Source organism: Panthera uncia (genome assembly GCF_023721935.1).
Source record: "Panthera uncia isolate 11264 chromosome C1 unlocalized genomic scaffold, Puncia_PCG_1.0 HiC_scaffold_4, whole genome shotgun sequence".
NCBI lineage: Eukaryota > Metazoa > Chordata > Mammalia > Carnivora > Felidae > Panthera > Panthera uncia.
This window is the reverse complement of record NW_026057585.1, coordinates 55,530,615-55,555,166: the sequence shown is the minus strand read 5'-3', so window position 1 is coordinate 55,555,166 and position 24,552 is coordinate 55,530,615. Positions and strand designations below refer to the sequence as shown.

The 24,552-nt window shown below is 39.6% G+C and overlaps 1 protein-coding gene across 7 annotated transcripts in view; it reads left to right on the top strand.

Annotated features, from left to right (window-relative positions):
- The window catches only part of NFIA (nuclear factor I A), a 373,386-nt gene that overhangs the window by 266,367 nt on the left and 82,467 nt on the right, over nucleotides 1-24,552 (top strand). For all 7 annotated transcript variants that reach the window (XM_049618572.1, XM_049618571.1, XM_049618569.1 and 4 more), the window contains exon 6: nucleotides 5,627-5,754. In XM_049618572.1, the coding sequence (XP_049474529.1) occupies nucleotides 5,627-5,754 (128 nt within the window). The remainder of the gene's footprint in view (nucleotides 1-5,626; nucleotides 5,755-24,552) is intronic.

The following is a 24,552-nucleotide window of genomic DNA, read 5'->3' as shown; positions in this document are numbered from 1 at the left end:
GAAAGAAAGAAAGAAAGAAAGAAAGAAAGAAAGAAAGAAAGAAAGAAGAAAGGGAAAAAAGAAAAAGAATCAGCTTAGTCATTACTAATACCTCGAAGACAGCTAAAGAAACAGTTATTCCCTAAATACAACCACCAAATCCTCCCCTCATCTTTCATGTCGTTTAAATGTTCCCCTTAGTTCACTGTAGTATCAGATCCTCAGGGGGGAAAAAAAGTTTGAAATCCAAAGTACATTTATAATGAAAGAATGAGATTGTGAACGCATTCGGATGTTAATACATTTTGAGGATTTTGAATGTTTGCTGATGGAAGGGACGTTGTGTGTAACGGCACTCAGTCAACATGAAAAAGCTTTGCAAACACTTGTGGCAGTGATTAATTTAAAAGTTGATGGGCTGTTTGTTTTTCATATGTGTGCTACGCATGTACCATGGACGTCCCAAACAGTGCTTCTCACCCCCATCCTTTGGACTTCTCCAGCTGTTTGATTGCCTTTTGTTGTGATTCTCTGAGTGGAAACCTGGTTTTTAATGTCATTTAAAAGGCTACTGTCATTCTCATATTCTGCAAATAACTAACCCTGATAAGGAGCTAATTATAAACATCAGCAGTAGTTAATAACTTGGTAATATGTTTGTTTTACTCTCATTAGGCTCTCCTAGGATAATTTTTTTTAAAAAAAATTATTCTCTAAATATATAGACTCAGCAGAATTATCTGTGTACAGGTTAGAAAATGTGCCCAGAAGAATACCCCAGATTTACATATAGAAAAGTTCATCCACCAATCAATATTTGTTCATGCTGTGCCAATATTAATTGGTCACTTGCTCTGTAGCAGACACTGTGTGAGATGCTTTACATACCTGATATGATTTAATATTCACAATACTTTTACAATATAGACAGTGTTGCCATTTAACACTGACTGGATCAACCCACAACCCAGAGAAGTTAAGTAACTTGCCCAAGGTCACAGATCTAGTAAATGGCAGAGTCTATATTCAAATTCAGGTGTGCTGGAACTTTAAAAACACGGTATTCTAGGGCCACCTGTGTGGCTCAGTCAGTTGAGCATCTAACTGTTGATTTTGGCTCAGGTCATGATCCCAGGGTCATGGGATCAAGCCCCATATTGGCCTCTGCAGTGAGCTTGGAACCTTGAAGTTTCTCTTTCTCTCCCATCTGCCCGTCTCCCTCACTTGTGCGCTCTGTCTCTCTGTCCTTCTCTCTCTCTCTCAAAATAATTAATTAATTAAAAACATGATATTTTCCCATTGGATCCCCTTAGGAATGGGGCTCACTCTTTCAGTAAGGAACAATAGAACATAAATCCCCCCAAAAAGGAATATCTACTATCCCTATTTTTCCTGGATACTTAGTGTTTGCTACCTTGAATTATTATTACCATCTTTTGAGATCTGTACAGGTCCTGCCTCCCCATCCAGACTGTTAAATCCCATAGAGGACGGTGTGTAATTCGGCAACATTTATTTATTTTTTCATTAAAAAAAATATTGTGTTTATTTGTTTTTGACAGAGAGAGAGAGACAGAGCATGAGCAGGGAGGGGCAGAAAGAGAGGGAGACAACAGAATCTGAAACAGGCTCCAGGCTCTGAGCTGTCAGCACAGAGCCCGATGCGGGGCTGGAACTCACAAACTGCGAGATCATGACATGAGCCAAAGTCGGACACTCAACCGACTGAGCCACCCAGGCGCCCCAATTCAGCAACATTTATTAAGTAACAAGGGTATTGTCCTAGGCACTGTGGATATAAAGTCAAGTAATAGGAGCTTCTGTATCTAATGGTAGAGACTGACAAATAAATGAAAAATTTCAGTTCAGGGTACTATGAACGTGCAGGAAAGAGGCATTTTGCAGTTTTGTGGGTACAAGGTAAGGCTTTTATGCTTTGCATATAGTAGGAATTAAACAAACATTTGGAATGAAGGTAATAGTTTTACCTTAATTTCTAGGTGGATTTTCTAGGAACACAACAAATTACACACACACAGAAAGAGATGGTGCATCACTCCTCAAAAGAGTATTTCTCTTCCCTCTTATGTAGAGATCTTACTGGTATTTCCTTATTTTCCTCAAATGTTTCTGGGAGAATAGAATCAGTGTATTCAAAAGTCAAGAGCAAGAAACCAGAATCAATGACTGATGCATTTCTACATTAAAACAAATAATAAAGGAGATTGATAGGCATTAACTATAGCTCTGTACCTCTTCATGGTAAACATCTACAAAATCATAGAAGGGGTTGTGTAAAAATTGGGATAAAATATACTTTTTTTTCTCCCAAAGAACTTCATCAAGATAAACTAACTGTCAAGGTTGTGAAGGCAGTAAACTTTGTCTTCGAAGCCTTCCACTTGTCCATCTTGGCACTGCTGACTTTCTTCACTCCTGGATCTTTTTCTCTCCTCCACTCTGTTCCTCTGCCCTGCAGACATTTGTCCTGTATCAAACCTCTGAAAAGTCCTTGGTTTCACGCTAAGGTGAGAGCTAATAAGTACAGACTTCCACCTTTAGGATTTAATACCTGCACAGGGAATTTGCTTTTTATTAAAGGACATCAAGGAAATCAAAAGCTTTAGAAACTCAGAAAAATATTAATAACGGAAGAATGATGGGCAGTGAGTGGAGTTGGCCTTTTGCGTTAGATCTCATTGAATCATGACACTTGGCAAATGCTTGTCACAAGTACTCATGTGGCTGTTTCTAAGTCAACAGCCCAATTCAGCAGTTTTTTGAACATCTGCTATTAGCCAAACACAGGCAGTAGAGATTTAAAAAAAGAAGAAAGAAGGCCCTTTCCCTACAGATCTCACAGTCACATCAGAACATAAAGGTCTTGCCTTTTATTAACCAGGAAACATCAGGGAAATATGTATTTTGTTTTTAACTTCTATTCTACCAACTTCCAGAATGATTTCAAGTGGCTTTCAACTTTTAAATACAGCAAGTACTGTTAAATATAGAGAGGCCAGAGACCATATGAAAAGATAGGAGAGATTGTTAGATCAGAAACCTTAACCAAGAGTTTAATCCTGAGATTCCTGGTTGCCAAGGCAAGAAGGGAAAGCACTATGTTATATAATGTGCATTTCTGATAAAAGGAAACAATAGAAATTAATTCAAAGTGTCCATATTTTTTTTCTGGCTTATGTATTTGGAATAATTTTTTTTTTTATGTGCACTTCCTTCTATCAAAAATGTCTAGGGGCACCTGAGTGGCTCAGTTGGTTAAGCACCTGACTTCGGCTCAGGTCATGATCTCCTGGTTTATGAGTTCAAGCCCCACATCGGGCTCTGTGCTGACAGCTCAGAGCCTAGAGCCTGCTTCAGATTCTGTGCCTCCCTCTCTTTCTGCCCCTCCCCCACTCATATTTTCTCTCTCTGTCTCTCTCTCTCTGTCTCTCCCTCCCTCTCAAAAAATAAACATTAAAAATATTTTTAAAAATTTTTTCTCTTAGATGTAGTTTCACATAAAATATAGAAAAGTTGTTTCAGTGGCTATTTTTCATTGAACTTCAAGGAAAGCCCAGCAAAGGACATAAAATAAGTTATGAAAGGTTTTTCCTTTGGGTACGAAACTAGCATGCTACAGATGTGTTGCCTTCCTGTGATTTGGCTTTAATGAGAATAGAACTTAAAGGCAAAGAATACTGGAATACCAACTTTAATCGTTAAAATTTCTTGCCTTAAATTGGGTCCTCCACATTTTTTTATTCAGATTGCTGCAATAGCCTCTTAAACACCTCCCTGCCCGTAGGTTCCGTCTCCTTTTTCCTTTGCTTTTCCAAAGCCATCATCTGCAAAATGACCAGAGTGACCTTTCTGAAATCGACTCTAATGTCACTCCCTGTTGAGACTCTTTCAGGGAGTCTCCATTGCTTGTAGGACAAAATCCAGATACGTAATTTCTTCTGTAACCTCCACCCCACTTCTTTCACGATGGCCCTCCCCCGACTTCAGCCAGGCCAAACACCTGGCAGTTCTCTGTGTGTGTCACGCCTTCCTCATGATGTGGCTTCTGCTTGATACACACCTCCCTCCTGGGGGTGATGTTCAGAATGTCCGATAACCTGTGTGACATGAGCATACCGATTAGAACAGAGGTCGCTCTGCCACAATGCTCACGCTAAGTCCTGGAATGCCCCAGATGCACCAGAGACGTTAGCCCTTTAGTTTTTGGATCGTGAGGGTGTCCTGGGGCAAATACCGGGGTGGCAAGGTTGGGGAAACTTACAGAGCTTGAGACAGTGGCACTTTGCCAATTGATATAGAAGTATTTCAATATTTTGAAATAATAATGGCTGCCTGAGTGGTGCATGAGCTGAAAAGCAGCCTCTCTGTGCCCTTTCCTTCCTTAAACCCTGTCTCCTTGACACTCACTCTTTACAGCTCAGGAACTATCTCCTTCAGGAAGCTTTTCCCAACCTTCCAGGCATATCATTGTTTGCTTCTTTCATCAATGAACCCACTGTGTCATACATGCGCTTGCACGATAGTACCTGTATTTCTCTTTTGCACAATTTTATTTACGTCTATGAGACGGGGCTGTGTCTCATGCATCTCTATATCCCAGCATTTAGCACAGCCCCTAGTACATAGAAGGGACACAGCATGTGTTTGATAAATGAAAACATATTAAAAATTCTGTACCCTGACACATGAGGAAGAGGTTTCCCAGTGGGCACTCCCACTAGGTATGAAATCTATTCATTCTGCTAGTACGTTAGTGACATAATCAATTAAGACAATTAGAACATATTAGCAACATGGCATTTCACTGTCTTTTTACTCCTGAAGCCTCAACTTGGGAGAAAAATTCAGTCCTTCAACTGAAAGAAATGAGATACATTCTGGAAATTTCCCAATCATGCCTTTACAAAAATAACAAATCCAGAACTTCATTTTGGGAACCTCTGTAGAGGCACAAAAAGAGGAAGGGCATAAAAAGGATAGGGCTGCTCTTTTTTCCATGTCCCCGATTCTCAGAGGGAAATGCACTCCTTGCCCCTATTTTTTTTTTTTTATCTGTCTTGTTCACTGTATTATCTCTAGCATCTACATCAGAATCTGGACTATTGTAGCTGCACAGCAAATATTTTTTGAATGAACAGATCCAAGTGGAAGATGAGAAAACACAGGGAAAAAAAAAAACCAAAAGCAATCCAAGCTTTTCTCAAAGAGCTGTCAACCCTGATTTTTACCCTTTCTGGGGTGCCAGAGGTCTAGGGACATTGCTGATGGCTAGGGGCCAGCTGCTGCCTGAGGAGACACGAAATGTGGTCTTCTTACGGACACTTCCCGGTGGAGACAAGAGCAGGAGCCAGCCACCAGTTCCTCAAAGGAGAAAGGAACAGGATGTGGCAGTGGCAGCATCTTGAGGGACAATAAAAATCAAACCCAGACACTTGGAACAACACAGACCCACGACTTTGTTCCACCTCCAGTGACTCACTAACCTGAACCTGAGCCTAGAGAGAGTCCTAGAACTCCACCGAGTTGCCCAATTCCTTCCTCCTTTGGCTTTCTTTCAGCCAGAGATGCAGTGTCCAAGAGAGGTGGTTTGGAAGGCTTTTAAACTTGTACCCGTTTATTATTTCAGCTCCACAAAGCGCCTCAAGTCCGTGGAGGATGAAATGGACAGTCCTGGTGAAGAGCCATTTTACACAGGCCAAGGGCGCTCCCCGGGAAGCGGCAGTCAGTCGAGCGGATGGCATGAAGTGGAGCCAGGTAAGCGGGGCGGGCGCGCTCAGGCCTACAATGCACATGGCGGCCATGCCACGTACAGAGAAGGAAGCAGGCTCGAAGCAGTCGACGGGCTGAACACGAACACTTGTTTGTCTCTGGCTGCTACTTTCTTGAAAGGGCGGCCGTGCAAAGCAGCAATTCAACTGAAATGAAAGGCTGGAAGAACAGTGTGTGGTTTTTGACGCTTCCATATTTTTACCTGCACTACAATCCCATATGCATTTGCCTTTGCTTTTGTCTTTATGCCAAGAGCCTTTGGGGATTGGCTTTTTGGATTGTCTTGGAACAATCTTAAATAGAAACCTGTCAACTTTTTCAACTGGACTAGGAGACTGGGCTCCCTGTGCCACAGTTTATACTTAGATTTGTGTAAAAGGAGGAGATGTTTAAATATTTTTTTCCTAATTTTGGCTATCATCATGATTGTTTTTCTATTTAAATGGAACAACTATCTTTATGTCCATCTCTAGTGAAATAAGCAAATGATGACTGCTATTCTGACCTCCCGGGATAGTCTAGTCTTGGCTCTGGAGTCTTGAGAGGAATAGTTTGGATAGCAGGAACCTTTTGAAACCTTAATCAATGTCTAACCTCCACATGAACAAGGGAGAATCTTCTCCAGTGCCTTCCTCAATCTGCAAAGTCAGATGAATCAAGAGGTTAGAGTGTGGGCTTTGGAATAGACAGAATGTAATCCTGGCTCTAGCTCCTGCTGGCTGTGGGATTATGGGCAAATGACCTAACCTCTCTGAGCATAAATGTTCCCATTTCTTTATTTTGTCAATAATAATAGCGGTTTCAGTGCTCTTGAGAATTAAATAAGGTAATATATATGACCCATCTAAGAATTATACATAGCACAGAGTAAATTTAAAACAAAATGCTTTCTGATCGTTCTCCCCCACCTATGCCTCAGAGTGATTCCTTGCAAGAGCAGACAGGCACCAAGGAGATTTCTGAGCCCACCCTTTGGTCTTCAGATCTTAACTTCTGTCTCTCCTCCCTGACGTGTTAAAAAGCAGTCCTCAGAGGCAATAGCATGAGGGAGATTTGGGGGTTGATGGAACTGTCCTGTATCCTGATTGTGGTGGTGGGTTCAGTAATCCATCTATATGTGTGTTTATGTTCACAGAAACATACACCTTCCATCCCCCACCCCTACAGTTTTATTGTATGATAATCGAAAACAGAACAAGACCGAACAAGACCTCGGGCCCCATTGGACGAGTCCTTTATCTCACTCCCCTTACTAAAAGGCAGAAATTTCACTTGGCCTTGCTTCTACCTAGCAGGCTCACTCACGTACTCAGCCATCCTCATAGGGAGCTTTCTGTGGATGAGACACCGCCTGGTTCTGGGAACTCCGGGGTGGATGGGAAGGCTGTGGCTTTTGCTTTCAAGGAATTCATGGTTGGGGGTCGGAAACCTGCTGAAGGAGATCATTACTTGGTGATATGGCAAGTAGGGAGATGGGGACATTAGTCTCCTTTTTCTCATTGTTTCTAATTATTACCAACACAGCACTCAGGGTGTGGTGGACCGTCTGTCAAGGTGCAGCTTCGTGCCACACTTAGCCCATGCCAGTTCACTGAAAGTGGCTAAGAAATAAGCCCAGGCTGGGCACCTGGGTATCTCAGTCTGTTGAGCATCTGACTCTTGATTTTGGCTTAGGTCATGATCCTGGGGATGTGGGATTGAGCCCCACGTTGGGCTCTGCCCCAAGCACGGAGCCTGCTTAAGATTCTTCCTCCCTCTGCCCCTCTCCCTGGCTAACACATGCTCTCTCTCTCAAAAAAAAAAGAAAAGAAAAGAAAGAAAGAAAGAAAAAAAAAAAACCCAGGCCTAAATGAAAATGCTGACTGCTGACTGCTCATTGCCACTAATGGCATCATCAGCAAGACCTCAGGATAGTGCCAATGAAAAGTTTATGTGCTATTAAAAAATTAAAAGATGTACAACTTCTTTGAACCCTTTTTAAAAGGCTAATTAGAGTCCTATCCAGTTCACCTGCTTCAGTGAAAATCAGAATCAAAATAGGTAGGTTTGGTACATTGTGTTCGAGTGTTGTACTAATGCAGTTTTATACATATTGAAGCTGCTTTGCTGTGTTGATATACGTGAAGCTCCCCCACCATGAGACTGTTCCCTGGGTCCTTAAGTAGATTTTTGGGAAGCCTACTGGGGGCAGAGAGGGTAGGTTAAATATAGGGTACTTTGACCTAGTGACTCTTGTTTTCAGAGTAATTCTATTCCTGTTTGCACCTTATGATTTAAATGATCATAAATTTTAACATCTGAATGCCTGTATCCTTCACAGTTATTAAATAATGGAAGTTTAATGGCCGGCTTATTTGGGGGTAATGATACTATATATGTAGCATAATAGAGAAATCCCCCACAATTATACTATATTCTTGGATTGGTGCTCCATTCTGTATCCCTGTTTCATCACAGAAAAATGCAGTTTCATGGTATATGTGTTGGGAGTGGAGACGGGGGTGGGGGGGGAGAGGACAGTGGATACGTTTATATGTGGCCATATTCAGCATAGAAAGTCATAATTGAAACAGGGCCTGAGGGGACATTAAAACTCAACCAAAGGATGTTGTACATGTTCGTGGTGACTTTGGTGTCATTAACTCACACCAGCCATTTTAAATGGATAATTTATGCTGCCAGATGGTCCTTTTTGGGGATTTTCCATCTAGCCCAATCCCCTTTTTGGCACAGAGAACACCCTTATGTTGTTCCCACACTGATCCGGGCCTGCATAGCTTTTCCCCAGGGGTACAGTTCATTGAGTAGGAGGCTTTTAGTGGTTCACTCATGTAAATTACCTTCAGAACATGTTGGGAGTTATGTATATCTGAATGCACCGGCAGAATCTTGGTTACCTACATTGGAGATAATTCTCTAAAACAAATACTAAAAGATACTTTCTTTTTGCCTCAGAGGTGACACAGGAAGCAAGGCCTGTCCTTACTCCTCACTCAGAGAGCTTTGCATCTGTTTACCTGCCCTCAAATGCTTTTTTAGAACTCCCGGCCAAAAGAGGGCCGAAGGTTGCCAGAGGAGACAAATTTCCTTGAGCAACAGGAAGGCTTTGGAAAGTAAAACAAACCAGACATGCAGTAAATTACATGGGCTCTTTCAAATGTCTTTTGTAGTATCCTGTTCCCCATTAGTTTATCTCAGCACTTTTAGCGCACAGCTCTTATTATCTGGGAAGAAGGGCATAGGAGATGAAAGATGATGTTAGTTTAAGAACAGCAGACAACCTCAAGCTGACTTTTGCTTCTCTTACAATGCTACATTTGTTCCCTCCACTTAGTTTCATTTCCCAGTTATCTCAAAACTGGGTTAGATTCGAAGCTTTGAAGCTAATCATGCACTGATGAAATGAGTCCTATGAAATTCTATCAAGCAAAAACTCACATACCATCAACTCTTGTTTATCTGTACAAATGAAAAATTGCAGAGAAACTGATAATGCACATAAATAGGAAGGAAACCAACAGGCAGGCGCCTACATTGAATCAGACACTGTGCACAGTGCTTTTGGATATATGGTAAAAATTATAGTTAGCGATTGTATGAGTACCTACTGTTTATCAAGTTTTTTATTTAATTACTCTAAATTATGCAAGATAGAATGATCTTGCCTCTGTATAGATGAAAACGGAATTATAAAAGGATAAGTGGGGCACCTGGGTGGCTCAGTCGGTTCAGCAGCCGTCTCTTGATTTCGGCTCAGGTCATGCTCTCACAGTTCCTGAAATCGAGTCCCGCATTGAGCTCCTCACTGGCAGCATAGAGCCTGCTTGGGATTCTCTCTCTTCTTCTCTTTCTGCCCCTCCCCAGCTCGTGCACATGCACTTGTACTCTCTCTCTCTCTCCTCTCTCTCTCTGTCTCTAAATAAATAAATAATGAATGAATGAATAAGTGACTTGCCTAGGGCCATACAGATAGCAAACCTGTGGATACAGGATCCAAATTTCAACCTAAATCTAAGTTCAGAGTTTAAGTTTTGTCTTCTATGCTCAGTAACCCCTTTTACCATAATGTTTATGCTTATAATTTAAGGTCTCATGTCCTGGGCTCGCACTGAAATTAAAACCATAATAATAAAAAACAAAAAACTCATCAGAAAGACCTAAAAAGTCCCCCACTTTCCTTACCCCAAACCCTTGTCATACAACTGAAACCAGAGAAGGAATGTGGGTTATGAAATACTCAAAGGACACAATATATGAGCAAATAGTATTAACTGTTAACAGAGGAAAATATCATTTTTTCCCATAAAATCCAATCATATTCAGCATCCCGATCTTTCTTCAAATAATATCTCACTGGAGGGGCCCCCAGTGATCTAAATACTTGCTGTTTCTCTTCCATCATTTTATAATTTGTAACCCTACTTTTTTTCCCCTCCATACCACTGTCCATTGCTGCTGTGTTCTGTTCTAGAATGTACACTCCATGAGCAGTGGGACTCAGTGAGTATTTCCCACTGCTATATTCCCAGCATCCGTATAGCATCTGACACATAATAGGTACTCAGTAAATATTGATTGATTGAATGAACGGAGCCTATAAAGCTCCATTGGGGTGTTGTCAATAAACCTGAAAACAGAATTGGCCACCAGTAATCCTCCTAGAATTGATATTTACTATATTCTCAATCTGTAGACCATTATTTAGTCATATCCAGATACGAACAAGTAAGCAGAACAGTCGCTGAGCCTCAAGCATGGGCCCCATGGACAGGTAATAGTGTACCAGACTTTATTACAGATACCCTTGCCTTCAAGGGTATTCCTTTAAGTGAATCAAACCTTTATTTTTTTAAGACAGTACTTTATTTTTTTTTAAGATAATTCTTTTTAAGATAATTCAGTGTTACAAGCTTTATAACAAGAACCACAATAGTGAATTTTTATAGAATATTTTATGTAACCACCCTGATTTATGTCTGATATTTTTCAGATTTCCATATCAAAGTTTCTCTTACACAAGTATGAGGAACACCCATATGAGACACTATATCGTATGAGGTATAACCTAGCTACTCAAAGTGTGGCCAGAGGACTGGCAACATGGCAACATCACCTGAGAACTTATTAAAAATGAAGAATTTATGGGGCGCCTGGGTGGCTCAGTCGGTTGAGCGGCTGACTTCAGCTCAGGTCACGATCTCACAGCTCGTGAGTTCGAGCCCCGCGTCGGGCTCTGTGCTGACAGCTCAGAGCCTGGAGCCTGCTTCTGCTTCTGTGTCTCCCTCTCTCTCTGCCCCTAACCCACCTACATTCTGTCTCTATCTCTCTCAGAAATGAATAAACATTAAAAAAAATTAAATAAAGAATTTTAGGCCCTACCCAGAGCAACTGAATTTTAACAGCTGATGATGTTTATCTGGGTGATGTTTATAGGTGTTAGGGATTGAAAAACACTCACACCAGACCCCTCCCTTGACTGTTCCCTGTGAACAGTGGTGACTATTTTCACCACTCAGTCTTTGTCTAGAGGCACCCTGAACTTTCCATGTTGTACTCCCCAACCTTCCTCCCTATTTTAAATAGGAATGCCTTTAACATTTTTCTAGATAGATAAAAATCTAACCTCTTTTAAAACATATCAGAGAAGGTAGTACACTCATGCAATGATTCATGCAGTGTTTAGATACCTCACTGCATGAAAGAACGTTCTCCATCTCTCTCATCTTCCTCCACTTTAAGTGCACGAAGAATGGCTGATTGGTATAATTCAAGTCAAACCAAGTCATTGAATACTAAGTGCCAACCGGGTGCAGTTATGGAGTACATACAAAGACAACTCCATCAAGTCCCTATTTTTATGGGCACATCAAATGTCCTCACTTGTCAGTCACTGTCTGTGAGATGAGAACTGTTGTTTCTGCCCCGTCTCTGTCACAGAGTTACCACGGTCAATGAGGTAATGAATTTGAACTTGAACATTCCAAGTGCCAAAGTCCTTTTTTAAAGTTAATGTTCTCTAATCATGCGAAGTATCATTGAGATTGTACTCAGCTGATGGTAGTTGAAAACAGGCAGGGTTAAATCCTGTAGAAGTAAAAGAAGGCTGTTGTTCAATCTGACTGGAGAATTAAGGACACTTTCCTCAAACAGCGGCCATGGAACGAGGTTTCACTTGGAACCCAGATGAGAAACATTCAGATACTTGAACGTGGGACTTGGTATTTCGCAGCCTTTCATCTATTAGTATATATAAATGTAAGTGCTCTTTCTACCTCTTTCTTCCTAAGTTGCAAGGCAGCTTTGTGGTTGTCCTATGAACCTTCTCAGGTTCTGTGTCACCCAAAGTGACTCATTGAAGGGTCCAGTGCACTTCACAGATTCCTGAGGGCCACCACTTACTGTCCTTAGGACCACACCTGCATCAAGCATATACATTTCAGTGTAGTTGCAGCAGAAGTTAAGATCAATTTCTGTTGCGAAAAAACATGAAATTATGGGACTTTTCAGTGAAATCTAGTACTGTGCCTGAAAACAGGAGTAAGAGGCTCCTTCAATTTTCTCCTGTAGAAAATGTTCAGAAATAGCATGGCCTTCAATTATATTGGGATTGCAAAACCTTGCTAACAGACACAATTGCATTAGCCACGTTGTTGGACGTTCTACACAGTTCAGTGAAACATTTGTAAGTCAAATTTGATAAGTAGTAAGTTTAATTGTAGTTATTTTCATAAAATCTTTCAGTGATAAACTTCTTTCAGAGATAAACTTCTTCCCAAAGACTAAGTAGTCTTCATTTTTGAAGGTCAAAATCAAGCACTGCAGTAATATGTGGTCTGTTCTTACCATAATTATTAAGTAAAGAAATACATTTTTTAAAGGCATTTGTAGAAGAATGGCTTCGTAAACATCTGGTCAACCCCTAGCCTGGGACCTTTAGAACCAGAGTTCAGTGTCACCGCTACTGCAAGCACAGTTGCATTTTTCAGACTTCTGTTCGTTCGTTGTAACTTTAAATACCACACGTTAGGTTCACTTGGATTCCCAACTCTGCTGGTCCTAATTTGACTGCCAGCCGTCATCCATCAATTGTAAGAGTGGGGGAAGTTTACCAACTTAAACTTGTAGCTGAGACACATAAGGAGGAGGCCTATTATCAGTGCCAATAAAAAGGCAGCAGGCTGGTAACAGTAGTACATTGATCACAGACACTCCGCTGCACTAGCATATATTAGGGACAGTGATTAAATCTCCCACAGTCTCCTGCCGTAATAAGAATAGTCACTGTTACAGAACACTGCCATAGGATCAATGTCTTGGCTTTTCTTCTGCATTTATGGAGCAGTGGGGAAGCATCATTCTGCAACAACATTCTCTTCCATTATCCCTTGAGTATTGGCACCTGCTCATTAGAGATGGGTACACCAGGGAACACTGGTAGAGTAGCAAGGGGGCTGTTCTTTAGTGACCCTCCTTTATCAGAGAAATTTCATCCAAACAAGGGGTTATGACAGGAAAGCTATATTACACAGTAGCACTCTAACCACCCTTCCAAAATGTCCTTACTTTTTTTTTTTTTTTTATCAAGGCTGTTTTTATTTTTTAAGGCCAAATAAAGGGCCCAAAATAACCTATTGTAATCGGGAGTCCAAAAGGTTACCTATAAAAAGAAAAGAAATACTCTTCCCACATATATATAAATGTATCATATACGAGGAAACACAGTAAAAAAAAAAAAATTACTGTTGTTTTCCTGAAGCCCAGTATAGTACGTGGCACAGGGTACCCATTCAATCAATATCCGTTGAATAAATAAACGATAAGATGGAGGCCACGCATGTCTGATCTTGCCCTTTGCGCAGGGTGAAGTGCTCTGGAGGCAGAGTGCCGCGTAGGTTTGTTGTACGAAGGAGTGAAGCTTCACTTGTATCCGAGAACCCAGATGCACAATTTTGTGAATACAGAGGCTCCCAGGAAAACAGATGCTGCATTTCAGCTGGGCTTGTCTGAGTAAATAAATTATCCAGATCTCCAAATTTTTAATTTCATGTTTGAAATTGAGGCTGTGTAAACATTCCAGAAAGAAGGAAGAAAGAGATGTAGCTTATACCTTGGGTGTGTGTGTGTGTGTGTGTGTGTGTGTGTGTGTGTGTGTGAAATCTTCTGCCCTGCCCTGTTCCTGTCTCCATCTTCAGCACAGCCCCAGTGGCCTCTGTTAGCAAAGTGCTGGCTCATCATGTGGCCTTATTTAGCATGTAGTAAGGAGGAACCGTAAAGCAAATTTTATTCCAGCCACAACAATCTTCACAGGCTCGCTGAGGAGGGAGAAAATAAGAGTGAAATAGAATGCGTTGCAAAGAGGAAAGAGTACAAATTAAGAATCAAAACTCTACAATTCTTGTATTCTGCCATGAACCCAACCCGCCTGGGAATTTTAGCCGAGTACTTCTCTGAATTTTCATTTCCTCCTATGTAAACAACTGGGGGCAGGGGAACAGCTTAGCCTGCATGATTTGTAAGTTTGAAATGATCAGCTGAGATGATAATAGAAGTAGGGACTGCCATTTATGAAGCACCAGCTGTGTGCAAGGTTCTGTGCATGGCACCAGACGTATTTTTAACATATGTAAAGTAGACGTAATAAACCATAAAGCTTTATACAAATCCTATATATCTTTTTGTTCTGGTAAATACTTTGAAAACTCTGAAGTGCTGGGGCGCCTGGGTGGCTCGGTCGGTTAAGCGTCCGACTTCGGCTCAGGTCATGATCTCACGGTCTGTGAGTTCGAGCCCCGTGTTGGGCTCTGTGCTGACAGCTCAGAGCCTGGAGCCTGTTTCAGATTCTGTGTCTCCCTCTCTCTCTGACCCTCCCCCGTTCATGCTCTGTCTCTCTCTGTCTCAAAAATAAATAAACATTAAAAAAAAAAAAAAAAACTCTGAAGTGCTGTATGAGTTTAAGATACAAGCATTCCTCAGTTGTTTGTGCTCCCCTTTATTGTACTTCTCAGATATTGTGTTTTTAACAAATTGAAGGTTTGTTGCAATTCTGTGTCAAGCAAGTCTCTTGGCATCATTTGTCCAGTAGCATTTGCTCACTTCATGTCTCTGTGTCATATTTTGGTAATTCTTGCAATATTGCAAGCTTTTTCATCACTATTATATTTGATATGGTGATCTGTGATCAGTGGTTATGTTGTAGGAAGCTCCGATGATGGTTAGCATAGAAATAAGGTATTTTTGTTTTAAAGTTTATTACTTATTTTGAGAGAGGAAGAGCATGAACAGGGAACAGGCAGAGAGAGAGGGAGAGATAGAATCCCAAGCAGGCTCTGGGCTGTCAGCATGGAGCATGACACAGGACTGAAACCCACGAACCATGAGATCATGACCTGAGCCGAAACTGAGAGTCAATCGCTGACTTAGCCACTCCGGTGCCCCAGTAATAAAATATTTTTAAATTAAGTTATGTACATTGTTTTTTTAGACATAATGCCACTACCCACTTAGTAGACTATCGTATCGTGTAAATATAACTTTTGTATGCACTGGGAAACCAAAAAATTCATTTGATTTGCTTTTTTGCAATCTTTGCTTTATTGTGGTAGTCTGGAACCGAACCTGCATTATCTCCAAGGTACGCCTGCAGTCACATGCTCTACCACTGAGCTGTACCCCCTCTCTGAGGCATGCCTGTACGTGAAATTAAGTTGAAAACATATTGCACATATCTGTGTCTTTTTTATGCAAAGCACTATGCAAGGTGATACAGGGAAAAATAAACAAACAACCCAAGATAGACCTTGCCCTCAAACTGCTTACAGCCAGTGAAGGAAGGAGGGGTAGCTGCTTAAACAAGTATCCAGTGGCTACAATACAAGGCAAGAGTAGGCTGATTCATGCAGGGTAGGAGTTTATTCATTGGTTTGGGCCACAATCCTCCACCCTGTCAACCATTCCATTATTAAAGGAGCATCAGTAAATGCTAGTGCCTATTTATTTCCCTTCATAATACAAGTCTTATCTTTCTTTATCTCTAAAAATCATGCAGAAAACCAGTGTGCTAGAAACCTCTCAGGAAGTACACAGATCTTTCTGCACCCATGGACTCAAATCTCCCCTTCCTGAAAAAAGAGTGTTCTGATTTATGGGTAATGAAATTGGGCAGAATCTAAGCAAATGTTTACTTAGAGGAAACACAATTATTCTGAATTGACATTCAATTCACCAAAGGGAAGAATAATCAGAAAGTATAGTTGGAAGAGAAGAAACAAAAGAGATAGGTATTTATAGGTAACTAGATAAATAACAGATCAGACTTACCTAAGAGAGCACTGTGCTGGCTTTCCTGTATCTAATACATTTTATTTATCTAATAAACACTATTAGATATTTGTAGAACTCAAACAGAAGGTGGTTTTAACCTCTGATATAAAGAGAAAAAATTCTTTAGTGTTCTTACTTCGTCTGTTCTTTGAACATAATGTAGGTATTTCATAGACTCAAATAGTACCACAATTTGATTAACAATGAAAGGTAAATTAACCTGTATTTTGTCATTGGAATGCTGCTGGAATTTTAAATATGTGTTTTATAAGTAATAGCCACTGTTTATTGAGTGCTTACTATGGGCCAGATATTGTTCTAAGACATATATATTTTTAATTTGTAAAACATGATACAGGTCAGTAATAAGTCTGTTTTCAGACTTACTTCCATTTCTCATATGTTTTTTATACTTTTCCCTCATACTGAGTATTCTATTTAAATGTTAAATAATCAAATACAACACCATCAGTCTATCTAGGAATAAAGTTATCTTTTTTTTGGCATCAGTGTCTTTAATAAAGTAACTTTTTAATACTCCAGAATAGGGGCTTTATGTGGGGATTAGGGGAGAGAGGAAAGAAAGAAACCCTCCTGACCACACAGATCTCAAGAGTCCATAGCTTTTCTGCCTGTGCTACATGGCAGTTTCTGATGAGGTTGTCCACATCCCAATTGCTTTCCTACTCAGCAGAGGATTACAATAATGCCTATTTATCCAACTCAATCCAAACAAGGATTTCAAATACATCATAAACTAATCAATTAATCAAAGATATGGCACCCATTTCAAGATGAGAGATGATGGGTGAATTACATCCCACAAGATTACGAGAAATGCTCACATTGACATAGTAAATCAGGGGCTGTCCCCTGATGGATTCCTGAACAACACAACAAGTCCTAAAATGGAGAGGGTTCTCTCCAGCGCTGAATCACAAAGTGTGTCTCTCAAATAGGAGACTTCAGGAATCAAAAAGTCACTTTATTTCATAGCATCATTTAACCTTGATGAACAATTAAACTGCCATAGAAACACTGAATCTTTTGAAATACAGTTAATTGGCTTGTGTCTTCAGAGAAAAGTATTACTGACCTCCCTTTATTAACAATTGAAAGCCCCTCTGAAACTTCTGGATTTAAAGTACTGGGTTACTCTAGTTCTTGGTTCTCTGGTCTGTTTAGAGTGAGAACTCTGTGTTGTGATCCGGTTCCTTCAGCCCACTGTGGAGAGCGGGCTTTACAGACAGCTGTGAATGTATGGTAGTCATTCAGATACTACTGCAGCTCTTCCGGGTTTTAATGTGGTGCGAACATCTCATTGCCCTTCATTTTGAAGAAACATTGCTATCTTTAGCGATTGTATGTAATGAGATGTAGTTAAAATTTTCATTTGCATCGCTGGAAATGCACTCAGACCATTAGGAAGTCAAGGAATGACAACCCAATATCCATTTCTAATCTGAAGTGTCCTCTGTAATACCAGATTACTCCGCCTTGTTGGGTATCCCAACCCAGAAATCACTTCGCTGTGATCAGCTTCCAAGATTAATGAATTCTAGTATACCAAGATTACTTACGACTCAATGCCAGTCGGGATTTGCCATCTGCCTTTCAGCCATTTCATGAACCCAACTGAAGAGAGGGTTTATCAAAATGGCTGTGCAACGTCTCCTGTGTTTTAACACTCTTTAGGGAGTGATATACGCACCTCTTCGTGTTCTTATGTCAAAATACATATGTAAGGATTAAAAGTAGTATGGGTTGCATAAGAGTGCTTTTCAGGGCCAGTTATTCTTTGATATTTATCACTTCATAGTGGTGACACCTGCTTCTAATTTTAAGCGTTCTCTTTTTCAGTGGGTGATTTTTTTTTTCTTTTCAGAAAAGAAATCTTATCCTCAAAAGACTTAACTGGTAATTTTTCTCCTTTTGATGTGCTTGATATTTTTATGAGTTTGTCCATCAGTATTGAAGCCTTAACATGCCTTTAGGTTAAAAAAAAAAAATCTTTATAATACATAATCATTATATTGGGTTACATAAATTTATGTCCTGGCCACACATTTGGAGACTTTTCCAGAGATATAGTTTATTTTAAATGTCATTATCTGCCACTTGGACTAGTTGACAGTTGTCTTAAATTGACAAAGCCGTAGAAATAAACTCTGCCTTGTGGGAGCAGTTCAGCAACTTACATTCAGTACACAAATTTGGTTGTTGTTTTTTACGTGCAGGGACACAGTTGCTGACAACTGTCATTTGAGATTGGAAAGTGGAAGGGAAAAAAAGAAAGGACCCTCATTTTGTCTCTTTAGACACATATGGAAATAGTCCTTTGGTTTGACGATAGCCAGCCCACTTGTAGAGCCCAACATGGTTTGCTTTTCAGTTTTTATCTTGTGTAAAGACCTTTTCCTAATAGATGCTGGGTAAAGTTAATTACACGAGTAGAAAAAGCTGCAAAAGATGGTATATTGCTAGAAGCCCTTTCTGATTGGCCTGTGGGGAGTTGTCTGTATAAAATTGGATCCTTGTGTTGGGATCCAAAAAAAAAAAAAAAAAGGCGTGAATATGAAGGAGAAGCGCTAAATCATGACTCCAGAGAGAATGTCGGCCACGAGCAGTTTTTAGTTTAAGTGAAAACCAAACTTTAGGATTTGGACAAATAAGACAAGGAGAAAAAAGTGTGAATCATTAACTTCCATATAAAAGCATGATGGTGATCACCAAACTTAAATAAGGTTCTCTACAAAGGCTGTGACTGAATGGAACGAACTCCTTGACTTAATTGATATGAAAAACTGTGCCAAGTATTTACTCTTAGTGTCAGCTAAGTAATTTTTAATAAAATATTTCCAAGATATGAAGACAGTTAAGAAAACAGCACGGTTTTTAATAATTGCACTCCTAAGTAAACGGATCTATCATTACGTTGTCACAAAGAATGACAGTGAGCAGAAACATCCTGCTAATCCCTCTCAGATAAGTATTCAGTGTAATTAGACAGACACTGTCTCTTGTGTTGAGTGTAGCATTAATCAGGAGAAGTGCAACTTTACACAGAAAATTTTTTTTTTCCTGAGATGTCATTGTTAAAAAAAAAAAGACTTTTGTCAGATATTTTGGAAAATGATTTATGTAGTTGTGTATAGTTATTTCCCTTTTTAATTTTAATTTTTTTGTTTTAATGGTGTTTAATCAGAGCGTGGTCCTTTTGCATCCACAAAGCTGCATTTGAGATTCGTGGTTCATTCTGTTTTGCATAATGAGCATAACTTGCAGTGTTTTTAAGCTTTGAAATGACCTTGTGGCTCATCTGTCTAAAATGAAGGCATAACTCTTGGAAAGAGAGGTTTTCCTTATAAAGAAAGGGCCAGGAGTTTTCTGCATTAAATAAGAGCTCAAAAGAGAATCTCTTTCTGTGAAAAATTTCATGTTAAAATGATGAAATGTGTTGCCCCCTTCCAGCATCCACAGGCATTGCCTTTAAAAAAAAAGGAAAAAAAAGTTTCCTTTTGCTGTGTAGCGTCCTGCTTGAACTATGAACTACTGCTTAGTTATAAAGTCCTATCAGTTCAGCTCCTTACACAGCTCTGTCTTCCCAGTTTCTCAACAACTCAAACGCCTTTGATGGCAAAGAATAGGGTTATTGAAGGATGGTGGGCAGATTTCACTAAGTAACAGGTAGAGGTCAAAGTAGTTTATTTGCGGGGATGAACACAGTACAGAGATGAAAAATCAAATGCTTTGCCATAATAAGGTTTAGCAGGAAAATGCTGACTACACTAAGCTTAGATTCTAGCTGACAGAACCTTTTCTAGTGTTCATTACTTGATTTCACACTTCAAGCAATTTGAAGAGGCCTAAAATTATATTTCTTTTTTCCTCTATGAAATGTTCCAGTCAGTTTCAAATTTTACCTTAAGTAAAGTGATGGGTGTTCTGCTCGCATCCAAGGAACGCAGGGATGAATAGATCCCCGGTGCAGGCTTATCCCAAACATGGAACATCACAGACGACATCTCTAAAATTAAATTTTACCAGTATGACCCTTAAACTCCAAGCTTTTGATCATGTTCTGACTGACAAAATCAGTGAGCATATTTTAATAAACACTTAACTTCACATCACCAAAACTGGTATTCTAGATAGAGAAAACTACCTATAAAGATGTTCACCAAGCTTGAGCACTGGTTTATCCCCAGCCTGTTGGCAATGGGGAGGAGAGGGCTACTGATCCTTCGTCCCCGCCCCCCCCACCACAATATATAATTCTGTATTTGTATAGTACCTATGTTTTACTTTTGTAACTTACAAAAGAGCTAAACATGCTGAAAAAATATAAAAGTAAGATTTACCTGTTATACAACAATAGGACCAAAAAAGTGAAAAATTATTTGGTGGCATATAAACCAGGGCTGTCTAATAGAACTTTCTGCAGTGATGCAAATGTTCTACATCTGCACTGTCCAGTACTGTAACAGCTAGTCAAATATGGCTTTTGAGCACTTGAAATGTGGCTGTGCTGAGCAACTGAATTTTTAAATTCATTTCACTTTAATTAATTTAAATTTAAGTAGCCACATGTGGCTAGTAGCTACCATATTGGATAGGGCAGATATGAACCAAACATATGTATGATTGAGTTTTTTACTTTTCAGCTGGGTATCTAGGCAGGATGAATAAAACATTATGCTATGCTATACTATATTTATTTTTCATGCAAAGGAAATTACTTGGTTTTCTCAGTAATTTCTTGTTTATTCTCAGTCCTCTGTGAATATGTGTGATTGCTGTGTTGAGCCAAAATCAATCCTTCCCTAAACACATGGAGGATGGGATAGAGGCAAGAGAGAATGGATAGGGAATCTCCAACTTGTAAATATTAGGAGCATGAAGTACAATTTTTTAAACTTCAGTCCTGACACTGGGGTGTCTGTACTTATCCTGAAAGGAGAGGAAATCCCCTAAAAAATCAGGGAACTTTATTGCTGGCCCAGGAACCAAATCTTTACATGACATTTTCCTTGTGTCTATTCTTTACTCTCTCGGGTTGTAAATTTTCACTCACAAATGAACATTTGGAATACATTAGAGAACTCATCATTTCTTTTCTCCTGAATAATCCATATAATTTTTACTCCATTCTCCCATTTTAAAAAATTGAAGAAATCACTTGTATGCAAGCCTTTTAAATTACCTGAACTTCTTTATGATGTGGTAATTCTTTGGGGGGTCCTTTCTGTTCATCTGAAATGGTTGCGTATAGAGTAAGAAGGATGAACCTCAGAAGCTGTATTAACTCCCATTTTATTCTCCCCATCATAAAAATGATTTTAAAACGTTTCTATTCACTGAAAAAGGGTAAAAGTCAAAATAGTCTGAATGTTTTACCTTTTTTATTGTTGAGTGTGTTAATCATAATAAATTACATTGGAATGAACCATAATGGATTTTATCATTAAGACACAAATCTAAGACGAGTGCAGGATCTTGAACTACTCCCCGTAGCACACAGCATGTGTTTCCACCCAGAGGAACAGAATGGCCCTTTAACTGTGGGATTAATCTGTGCAATTACAGCCTTTATTTAGCATCACGGTTGACGATCATCTCATCACAAGGTACAGATGAGATGGTCCTAGAAAGGTCCTGTTCTTGCCTGTGCAGCAGCTGCTTACGGAGTGCTGTGCTCTCTCCAGCTGGAAGAGGTGAAGCCAAGCATAAATTTGCTGGTGGTAGATGACTTGTAAAATATGGTACGGGTACTATTCAACTTTCATCCTGAGCCTGAGGAATGACACTGATGCCTTCAGTCCGACAGACGTGACTAGGGTACCCATTGCCCACACTTCCACCAGGAGGTGCAGGGGAATCTGAATGGCCGGCGGTGAAGAAAACAGCCACAGTAGCAGTTAGCATGCCATTTAGGCTGTAGAACAATATATAAGTATCCTTAATGAGCTCTGTTTTAAACGAGCTCGTGATTAGTCTGAATTAGGAAGATAGATAAATGATCAGAACTTATTTCAGGAGGAGGCGCCTTGGTGGAGCAGGGCACCGGAAGCAGAAAGAGCTCTCTCCTGCTGGGTTCAAATCCCGGCTTGGAGTAGTGACTGTGGCTTCTCGCCTTCTTCAGGACTTCCTTCCCTCAGCTGTCCTCTTTCTGAGTCTTTGCTTTCTGTCTGTCTCCTGGACTGTTCCTACTGGTAGGCAAGCATGCTTCACTGCCTCCCATCTTCAAGAAGCTCTGCCTTGCTTCCCTGCATCTCCTTAGAGCTAATACTCTAGTTTCTGCTTCCCTCCAAAGACTGATTTCACAAAGAGTTGACTATGCCCATTTCCCCTGCTTCATCATTCCTGATTTTGTAAACCATTCTAACCTGTGTTCCGTGGGCCTTACTCCCCTGGAGCTCATTTATTCTCATTACACGTGATCTCTCAATAGCATTTGATTGACTCCATCGTAACCTTCTCCTTGAAATGGTTTCTATAAAACTTTGCTTTCCTAGGAGTTAAATGACTCTGCTAAGTTGCCTATTTTGATCCTGACTTTAGTAGTTTAGGGGCCTCCCTTGTTGTCAAGACTTACTGAATTCTAGACAATTGTGTGTGTTAGACTCTACCTCTGGTTTAGGTAGTATTTATTGCATTATAACATAGAGAAGGTTTGGAAGGTATCAGTCTCAAAAAAAGAATTTTGGTCTTTCTTATGTTTGTAGGAGGCTTTATAAAGGAAGCAACTTGTTGAATAGGCAAGAGACCTATTGTAAATATTAAATGTATGTATTTACTCTTTTACAATTTAACATCTTTGGATCATTATGTTCTTCTAAGACTGTGATATTTATTTCTTGGAGATTCTGTTTTAGAATTACTGATAATAAAGGCATGTGTGTGGCTCATTCGGTTAAGCTTCTGACTTTTGCTCAGGTCATGATCTCCCAGTTCATGAGTTTGAGCCCTGGGTCAGGCTCTGTGCTGATAGCTCAGAGCCTAGAGCATGTTTCGGATTCTGTGCTTCCCTCTCTCTCTCTGTCCCTCCCTACTCACATTCTGTTTCTCTCTTTCAAAAATATATAAACATTAAAATTTTTTTAATTAAAAAAATTTTTTTAAAGAATTACTGGTAATAAATGCAGTATGTTTAATAAAATCCTAACTAATCCCTACTAATGCCAAGAAAAACCTTTGGTATAGAAGATACAATGATTCTTAGTATATTTCAGATTCTTTTTTATTTTTTGCATGTTCTTTTGCAGCTGATGCAACCTTCCTTTGAGTTTTTTCTTTGCATAACCAAATTAGAAACTTCAACTATAAATATACTTTATTGACTTAAATAGGACACTGTTTTTATAATATACAAGGGAAACTATATGAGGGTAGTGTGATGTATTACAAAACATACAAGTTTCAGAACAAGAGAGACCTGACTCTGAAATACCACTTAATAGCTGTATGATCTTGAACAAGTTGCTTGACATCTCTTGGTATCTAGTTTCTGCATTATTAAGTTATAAGTAGGCAGTGTATTAATACCTAAAAGGGAAGCATGAAATACATGATTACATGATACATTAATACATGACAATACAAGCATTTGAGATGTTTGTAAATACATGGTACATAGTAGGTACTCCATAATTTGTAGATTTTACTATTTATCTGTTTTGGGGAAATGATAAATATAAGAGGTTTGATGACCATCTCCTTAGCTGCCTCCCAGCCCTCTTGAGGCCACTAGATGGAAGAGGCTTCCAGTAGTCTTTAGGTCTGGTATAGTAATTGCTCTGCTAAAGCAGCAGTAAAGATAGGTCATTGGGAATTAGATGAAGGCAATGATCTGGAGAATATAGAAAGTCAAACGTGAACAGCCAAACTTGCAACATTTTGTAGTCCTCTCTAACCTGCTTAAATATTGGATTTTAAAACAAAAGTGCAGAGTCTCCTTGTTTCCAGCATTCTTCCCAAACAGATTGTGACTATAAATGAACATTACTGAAAATTTTCTGTTCTTGACTTTGATAGTTTGAAGAAAGAAATACATGCCAGTTAAATCTTCGCTGACAACTTGAATTACAGCACCCCCAACTCCTACAACAGATGAGATAAGGTCCTGCTGTCCTGAGCAGCATTACCAGGGATAATTTTCACAGGACAATGGATTTTTGATAAGTCCTCCAACAAATCCAGAATGTTGTTCCATTGTTTCTGGAATAGTTCTAGTCTATTGTGTGATCTCTCCCTTCTCCCCCTGCTTCCCATTAGTATTGTACCTACATTGATGACTAAAAATCCCCTTTAAGAAGCTTCCTTAAGCAAAGAACAGCATTATGCTTCCTTCTCATTCCTGTAGAACTTGCTTCATAATTTTCCCTATAAAGTTCTTGGTCAAAGTGTTTAGTAAATCTCACAATCTGGGAGAGAGAGGGAGTTGAAATTAATTATGTGTTTTTT